The 8851-nt window shown below is 51.3% G+C and overlaps 1 protein-coding gene across 6 annotated transcripts; it reads left to right on the forward strand.

Moving 5' to 3' along the window:
• The first annotated feature begins 3888 nt into the window (after positions 1-3888).
• Positions 3889-8413, forward strand: LOC112631916 (pulmonary surfactant-associated protein A-like). 6 transcript variants are annotated; one of them, XM_025397481.1, is made up of 6 exons: positions 3889-3986; positions 4346-4375; positions 4823-5017; positions 5293-5412; positions 6166-6243; positions 6713-8413. In XM_025397481.1, the coding sequence occupies exons 3-6, from the start codon at positions 4846-4848 to the stop codon at positions 7087-7089; spliced, it is 747 nt and encodes a 248-aa protein (XP_025253266.1). In that variant the 5' UTR covers positions 3889-3986; positions 4346-4375; positions 4823-4845; the 3' UTR covers positions 7090-8413. The 6 variants fall into 6 exon arrangements, with proteins under 6 accessions (XP_025253266.1, XP_025253264.1, XP_025253267.1 ...); XM_025397479.1 differs by having other exon boundaries at positions 3950-3986; positions 4346-4415; XM_025397482.1 differs by having other exon boundaries at positions 3953-3986; positions 4187-4375.
• Positions 8414-8851: the final 438 nt, after the last annotated feature.

Consider the following 8851-nt stretch of genomic DNA (forward strand, 5'->3'; position numbering starts at 1 on the left):
TGATGCCACAAACAATCATTAAACATTATTATTAACAACTTATGTCAACAAATGGGAAAATCTAGGGGAAATGGATGAATTCCTGGACACATGCAACCTACCAAGACTGAACCAGGAAGAAATAGAAAGCCTGAACATACCGATCACTAGTAACAATATTGAATCAAAAATAAAAAGTTTACCATCAAAGAAAAGTCCATGATTGGATGCCTTCACTGCTAAATTCTGCCAAAGTTTTAAAGAACGAAAAAGACCAATTCTTTTCAAGCTATTCCAAAAAATTGAAGAGGGGGAAATTCTTCCAATCACATTTTATGGGGCTAGCATTATCCTGATATCCTGACAGCAAAACCAGACATAAACACAACAACAACAAGAACAGTACAGGCTAACATCTCTGATGAACAGAGAAACAAAAATCCTCAACAAATACTAGCAAACAGAATCCAGCAGCACATCCAAAATATAATCACCATGATCAAATGGGATTCATCTCAGGGATGCAAGGATGGTTCAACATATATAAATCAATAAGTGTGATACATTACATCAGTGGAACGAAGAAGAAAACATATGATCATCTCAATAGATGCAAAAAAAAATTTGACAAAATTTAACATCCCTTCATCATAAAAATGCTCAACAAATTAGGTGTACAAATCAAGTACCTCAACACAGTAAAGGTCATATACAAAAAATCCACAGCCACCATCATATTGAATGGAGAAAATTAGAAAGCTTTTCCGCTAATAATTTGAGCATGACAAGGATGCCCAGTTTCACCAGTCTTTTTTTTTTTGAGATGGAGTCTCTCTCTGTATCCCAGGCATGATGTGTTTCTCTGGGGTTTGGAAGACTCAAAATGCTCAGGGTAGAGAGGTGAGAGAGCTGTGTTGATGAAAATTAAAATATGTCATTTCTAGGTAATAGAAAGATTTACTGTGTTATTCTTTTAAAGAATGCAGTGACATTTATTAGATGTGCCAATGTAATATAGATATGTGTGTAAATATACAGCACACAATATATGTGTGTGTGTGTATATATATATATATATATAATACATACACACATATTTGCTTAGTTTGCTGGCTGCATCAAGGAAGAGAAGTGTCAACTTCCATTCCCTTAATGTGGCTGAGCTGCCCCTTAGATTCTGACAGTAGAAGTGATTTTGAAATATATCCATAATTAGTAAATCAATTTATGCATCTCTTTGTCTCCAGGTACAGGTAGAATAAGCACATCCCTCTGACTCTGGGAAGGTTCTAGCAGAGGACTGAGCTGGAAAGAGGATTTCTGGGTAATTTTGGCAATCCACACAATGCCTGTCAGCCTCAGTTGACTGAGGCATGGAATGGGGATTTACTCTCTGTATGCCTTATGGAGTGCTGCGATGACTCAAAATGACGGGAAAGCTCCAGCAGCGACAGGCAGCTTCTTCCCAATGCTAGCACGCAGTGCAGCTGGAGAAAGGGGAAGCAAAGGGTCCCTTGAGCAGAGGCCTCGAATCTGCAGAGACGCCTGTGGGCTGTCCTTAGGGCGGCGCATGGCTCCCACTCTGCGCCCCTCAGTCTTACTTTGCCCACTTGGGAAAGCCTCATCTTCCTTGTTTCAGTCACACTGGGTGAGGAGGGAGTCCTGCCACAGGGAGTGGGACTCAGAGTGCAGTGAGACTGTGGACTCTAAGGTGGCTTTGCGTGGGCACCCAGGGCCTGGCAGTGTGAAGAGGATGTCCCCGCAGAGGGAGGTGGCCCAGCATGGGGGATGAAGCCCGAGGAGAGTGAGAAGCGCACTGAAGGAGAGCGGACCGGCGGGGGCTGTGGGGCCTGAGCAGGAGCAGGAGGCTGTGGACGCGGCTGAGTGGCCTGGCATGGGCACTCGGAACTCAGCAGGGACTGGAGCAATTCTTAGGGCTAAGAGTGACAAGCTTGTGCTTCTTAACGACATTCTTTAGGGTTGCTGGTGCCATGTGCTGGTAAACTGTAGCTGTTTCTACATCAAACACGCATAGGGCCCCACTGCAGCCCGCAGGCGAGTGCTCGGCACCCCCTGGCGGCCGGTGGTAGCCCTTACGTGCGAATCCACATTGCTACAAAGTAATCAATGGGCGACAAAGACAGCGTGATGAGGAATGGGATCTTTACAATAGTCCCAAAGTGTGTCCTCAGAACATAGTCACTGATTAAAACCAGAAAAATAATGTAGTCATGGTAGCGAAGCGTGACACCCACCACTTTATTCAATGATCAACGTGAACATCATTATTCTCGGGGCAAACTAAAGTCCCATGCCCCTGGCAGAGTGGGAGAGGAGCGCAGCGGGTGTCTGTGGTATTTCTGCCGAAGTTACAGAACCTGAATCTAATCGTGAGACAATACTTCAGGAAAAAACAAAGTGAAGGGCATTCTGCACAGTCAGTCTCCTGTGATCTTCACAGGGTGTTCAGGTCATGAAGGTGAAGGGAAGACAGAGGGACTTTGTGGGTTTCAGGACACTGGAGAAGCGTGACAACCGAATAAGGCACATGACTCAGAAACGGATCCTTTGCTATAGAGGACACTACTGGGGCGTTGGGTACATTTTGCATAGGGCCTGAAGGCTATGTGGAGTTATTGTATCAGTGTTAATTTCTTGATTATGGTTATAAGGTGAAAACGCCTTTGCATGAAAAACACACTAAAGTATCGGGGTGTTGGCGTTTCATGTTGACAACCTACTCTCAAAGGTTCAGGAAAAAAAGTCGTACTATACTGGCAATTTTTCTGTAATTTTGATGTTGTTTCAGAATAATAAAATGAAAAATGAAACTGACCAAGTCCCCCTGGTTAATAAATGACAGCTGTGGTTCAAAACTCAGGTGTGCCTTTCCCCTAAAGCCATGCCCTGCCCTGCCAACCACAAGGCCCTGCACATCCGAGTTGGCCTCTGTCCCTGCTCATCACCTACAAAACAGCCCTGCCCCCCGACAGCCGAGTTGCTGGAGCTGCGCCCCACCTGCCCCTGCCCTGCACAGGCCTGACTCCCCCATCCCACACCTGGCCCAGCACTTACCACATAGTGTGGCAGGCAACACTGGGGCAGCTGAAAGACCCTGTGCTACAAATTGCACTGGCCAGCTTCCTGCTCCTGGGAGCGGGGTCCATGGCTGAGCTTCTGCTGCCCGGAAGAGCTCCAGACTCCTCAAGGGTGTGAGATTTTTCAAACCAATTCCAAATAAGCCAGGGGAGGTTTTCCTGTCTTGGTTTCCATCATCACCACCTCCACAGTTGGAGATTCCCTCCTAATCCAGATGCTTGAACCAGGACTAGGACTTCATATATCACTGGGACACTTAGCATAATCCCCATTGCAGGTTGCCAGACATCACCCAAAGTGATGTTCTACCAAAGACAGAAACAGCAGCTCTCCCGTGACCTTCCAGGTGCTGCCCTGACTCCTCCAGCTGAACCTGCTAGGGCAGACGAAAGTGGAACATGCAGCATATTTCCCTGCCACTCTGTCCATGTGCCCACCAACTCGGCTGCAGGCTCCAGGGACACCAGCTGGGGGGGCCTGCCTGGGGCTCAGAGCTGAGCAAGGTTACAGGGCAGATAGGTTGGCCTGGATCAACCTGACCACCCTCAACTGGAGTGGTGACTTCTTCACTGTCTGACACTAAACCAGGAGCCAAGTGGATCTCCCTGAGTGCAGGGTGGGTGACCTTAACCAGTGGAGGCATTTCTCTTCTTACAGACCTCGTATTTTTCTTTACTAGGTTCTGTGCTCCTCTCAAGGGTCCTAAGTGTTCCTCCAACCTGAGTGTTCTGCAGGGAAACATGCTGTGTAAACACCATGCCTATTTCCTGCTTGGAGCACAGGTTTTGTAGTAGAGCTCTCAGGGGTGTGGAAGAAGCCTGGCAGCCCACACCCTATAAATGCTGTTGTCCACCTGTATGCTCTGACTTGGAGGCAGAGACCCAAGCAGCTGGAGGCTCTGTGTGTGGGTGAGTTTAGCCCCATCTTCTGGGTGTTCTCCAGCATGAGGATCGCAGACAGAGAGGACCAGCCCAGCAGCCATAGGCCTGACCAAGGCCCAGGCTGGGAAGGAGGGCGACTCCCTATTTTCCACTGAGAGGTGTTTCACAGCACAGTCAACGTGGATGACCTGCGAAGGCCCTCATGCTTTGATATCTTCCTTGGCCAGGTCCATCTCTACCAGGGGCTCAGCAGGGCCTAAGCCGGGGAGTGGGAGAACAGACCCCAAGAAGAAGGAAGACCTAATTACTGACTGTGAGAGGGTCATCACCCCCCTGATCATCACCTTGAGGGGCCTAGGCTATGTTCATCTTTTTTTCATTCTCAGGTCGTTGATTTCTTAGAGCCTGAAAAGAAGGTAACTGCACATATGAGGGACAGATGGAGTGAGTCAGTGAGTGAGTGACCTCATCCTTGCTCCTAATAGACTGGGAGGGACAGGGCAGCTTTTCTGCAGAGCACGGAAGTCAGAGAGGTGAAGCCAGTTTCCCAGGGTAACAGTGAGGCACTGACAGAAAGGAGACTACAGTGGAGTCCAGGTCCCCGGGCTCCCCAGAGTTCCTTACTCTTCCTCCTCCTCAGCAGCCTGGAGACCCCACACCTCCAGCCGGAGGCCTGAAGCGGGAGACCATGCCAGGTGCCAGATGATGCTGGGAATTTTCCTGGGTGCTTCGGGTCTTCCCAGCACTCTGGTCTCGCCTGCCCTGCCTCTCGGGCTCTGCCCAGCTTCCTGAGTCCTGACAGAGCACAGTGGGGGAGATGTTGGCAGAGGCGGCAGATGGGCTCACGGCCATCCCTCCTGCAGGAGCAGCAGCTGGAGCCGGAGCCATGTGGCTGTGCCCTCTGGCCCTCACTCTCACCTTGATGGCAGCCTCTGGCGCTGCGTGCGAAGTGAAGGACGTTTGTGTTGGAAGCCCTGGTATCCCCGGCACTCCTGGATCCCATGGACTGCCAGGCAGGGATGGGAGAGATGGTGTCAAAGGAGACCCTGGCCCTCCAGGTACTGTGCTGGAGACCCCACCCTCTGCTGAGGGACACAGACCCCTTTTCAGAAGGCCCGTCTGTCTAGGTCTCTAGGCTGTGGGCCATAGTGAGCTGGGTGGGACCTGGTGGGCTCCTGGGGCCCTTAGGATGGCGCATCCGGGAGAGTCTGTCCTCATAGTGCCCATGGAGTGATAACTGGGACAGCCCCAGTGATAATGAGGGTCGAATCTCACTAGCTCCAATTAGTTGTGGGTGACGGATCCCACACATCCATGTCTCTTTTCTCTGCAGGCCCAATGGGTCCGCCTGGAGGTATGCCATGTCTTCCTGGGAATGATGGGCTGCCTGGTGCCCCTGGTATCCCTGGACAGCGTGGAGAGAAGGGGGAGCCTGGCGAGAGGGGCCCTCCAGGTGAGCAGGGTGGGGCAGGTGGGCAGTGGGAACACGGGCACAGCAACCCTGAAGTCCGTTACACAGGGCTGATGGGGATCAGACAAATCCTGCAGGTTCCCCAAGGGCATTTGGCTCAACCTAAGTAAGAGAATATGAACTTGAGGGAGAAAGCCAAAGTGTCTGGGGAGTGTGGTCACAATTCAGGGAAGGGCAAGTGTGGGAAGTCCTCCATGCCTCGTGACCGCCGATGGGGAGGCACGGAGTCAGGTGTGGGATGAGGGACAGCGCTGGGAGGTGGGGGAGGCGCGTCCTGGGACGCAGCGCTGGGGACAGTCTGAAGGGTGAATGCGGACCAGACATCCAGGGAGATGGTGTGATCAGGAGCCCACAGGCAGACGGGAATTTGAAGCTCAGAGCGGTAAGCAAGGCCATCAGGGCAGTGCAGAGAGCATCATGCTTGCCCTTGGTGGAGGGTGCGGGAGAGGGACTTGCCCCACAGAGGCGGGCAGACAGAGCCACTTGAGGGACAGAGCAGGAAAGAGGACAAGGGGTGGGGGTCTCAGCAGGGGCAAGGCTTCGCTAAAGAATAGGGGACCCGGGGTGTGGAGACACACTGGAATCTTGTGGACCCGCTGAGCCTGGGGCCCGGGCGATGCCTAGCAGCAATGAAAGGGCAGAGTTCCAGGATTGCAGATGGCAAAATGCCTGCGTGGCAGCAAGTGGGGGTCTTCACTGGCCTGCCCCTCCTTCTGTGTGGGGTGCTCTCCGCAGGGCTTCCACCTCATCTAGATGAGGAGCTCCAAGTCACACTCCATGACTTCAGACATCAAATCCTGCAGACAAGGGGAGGTAAGGGGACCCCCTGGGCCTCACAGGGTAGGAGTTTCCCACAAATTCCCCTCATTCTCAGCAGCAGCTTCTAGAACATAGAGACGACAAACAGGCTCGCACATGTCAGGTCTTGGGGAAAGGAATGATGCTTGCTTTTCTGATGTCTTTGAATGGCCCAGAGGAGACAGAACCCGACACACTTCACTCCGCATTTCACAGGAAAGCAAGTTCTCCACCCATCTTACTTTCCACTGAATCCCAGGAAATGGCACCATTTCTGGCAATAAGTAATTGTTACTTAGATGAATGAATAAATGGAGGAGAGTCTAAAAATGAATTTAGAAAACTGCAATTGGAAGAGGAAGAGAAGACACAGAGAGAGGCAGATGGAGAGGCTGGGGAAAGTCCGGTGGTGGAGAGCCCAGGTGAGGGAGGTGGCTTAGAGACAAAGCAGTCAGTGGCCTGACCCAGTCTCCTCTGCTCCCAGCCCTCAGTCTACAGGAGTCCATACTGGCAGTAGGAGAGAAGGTCTTCTCCACCAATGGGCAGTCTGCCACTTTTGATGCCATTCAGGAGGCATGCGCCAGAGCAGGAGGCCACATTGCTGTCCCGAGGAATCCAGAGGAAAACGAAGCCATTGCAAGCTTCGTGAAGAAGTACAACACGTATGCCTATGTGGGCCTGACTGAGGGTCCAAGCCCTGGAGACTTCCGCTACTCAGATGAGACCCCTGTAAACTACACCAACTGGTACCCAGGGGAACCCGCAGGTCGGGGAACAGAGCAGTGTGTGGAGATGTACACAGATGGGCGGTGGAATGACAGGAACTGCCTGTACAACCGACTGACCATCTGTGAGTTCTGAGAGGCATTTATGCCACGGGACAGGGAGGATCCTGTCTGGCCTTCGGTTTCCATCCCCAGGATCCCCTTGTTCTGTGAGATGCTGGAACTCCCTTTCAACAGAATTCACTTGTGGCTATTAGGGCTGAAGGCATCCTTAACCATTTCATTCCCCTGATGGGCCCTGACTCTTCCCCCAAATCACTGGCCAGCTTTGACACGCCCCTTGCAAACCCTCCCAGCACTGCACCCCAGGCAGCCACTCCTAGCCTTGGCCTTCAGCATGAGATGGAGCCCTCCTTATTCCCCATCTGGTCCAGTTCCTTCACTTACAGATGGCAGCAGTGAGGTTTTGGGGTAGAAGGACCCTCCGACGTCACACAGAGTGCCTGCCTCCTGGTCCCTTCTGCTCTCCCTCTGCAGCCCACTGCCTGCCCAGTGCCATCGGGATGTGCAGTCCTGGCCAAGCATAATGGCAGAAAGAGGTGGACTTCAGGGAAACCCTATGTGGAGCTAAGGCTGCAGTGGAGATTCTCTGGCACTCTGAGGTCTCCAGGGCAGGCCTGGTCAGGTTCTCCAGGTGGTCAGAGGGCCCAGTGGTGCCCCAGAACAGTGGTGTCCAAGCCAACCCCATGACTGACATGTACGATTTACTCCTTTGAGTCTTTGGATGCCAACTCAGCCCCCTGACCTGAAGACAGCCGGCCTAGGCCTCTAGAGTAGAGCCCCCCAGTGCAGACGTGATCCAAGTAACGTTCTGCTGATGAACGACTTTGCACTCCACTTCAGACCTCGGTGGGCATTCACACCACCCCCTCCCCCCACACCACCGGCTCCACTTTCCCCTTCCATTAATCCATTCACCCAGATAATCATTAAAATTAACGTGTGCCAGGTCTTAGGATGTGTCTTGGGGTGGGCAGGGTACCCAGTGACTCTTGGGGATATTTATTCTCCCTGAGTCTATGTTTTCATCTGTGAAATGGGGATAAAATACTTGTTGCTGTCACAATTATTACCATCTCTCCAGCTAGCAAAATTACTACCAGAGCTGTTACTAAACACAGAGGCTATTGACCGAGCACATACCACGTGCCACACACCTTGACAAGCAATTCTAATACAGCTTATTATGTACTATTCAATCTTCACGCAATGTCACGGGACCAGTATTGTTTACCCATTTTCTATAAGGACACTGAAGCTTGGAGGAGTTAAATGTTTTGAGTATTATTCCAGAGAGCAAGTGGCAGAGGCTGGATCCAAACCCACCTTCCTGCACCTGAAGCTTATGCTTCCAGCCACCCCACTCCTGAGCTGAATAAAGATGATTGAAGCATAATAAATTGTGAATGTGTTCACATGAGTTTCCATAGCTTTGGTTCCAAGAAACGTCACATTTCTGTATTTTTGTAAATCAAATGAACTCTGGTTCTGAGCCCCCACTTTCCTCAAGATTGGAAAATTCAATCTCAGGATGTGCTTTCTTTGTTTGATGGGAGGGGCGACCTGCTCTCCTCCCTGAGATGGTGCAGGAGGATGGGGAGCTACAGACACCATTTGGAAGAACACATGGGCATCATGAATCCACATGGTCCATTTGTGGGTGGGGATACCATGCCTTCCATCCTCCATGCAGCCATCTGAATGATTCCTGCAGCCCAGCAGTGATGGTGGCACTCAGGGCTCAGTCCCAGGCCTCAGTGAGCCATCCTAGTCTCATGTTGGCTTGGAATGGGACCACTCTCCCATGACCCAGGGCTGTGCAGGAATGAGACAACATC

Source organism: Theropithecus gelada, chromosome 9, assembly GCF_003255815.1.
Source record: "Theropithecus gelada isolate Dixy chromosome 9, Tgel_1.0, whole genome shotgun sequence".
Lineage (NCBI taxonomy): Eukaryota > Metazoa > Chordata > Mammalia > Primates > Cercopithecidae > Theropithecus > Theropithecus gelada.

Excerpts from the sequence above, each read along its gene's own strand:
- LOC112631916 (XM_025397479.1), top strand. The coding sequence starts at position 4,388 with ATGAGGGACAGATGGAGTGAGTCAGTGA. Across the intron at positions 5,018-5,292 it reads AGGAGACCCTGGCCCTCCAG|GCCCAATGGGTCCGCCTGGA; the intron begins GTACTGTGCTGG and ends TTTTCTCTGCAG. Across the intron at positions 6,244-6,712 it reads AATCCTGCAGACAAGGGGAG|CCCTCAGTCTACAGGAGTCC; the intron begins GTAAGGGGACCC and ends CTCTGCTCCCAG.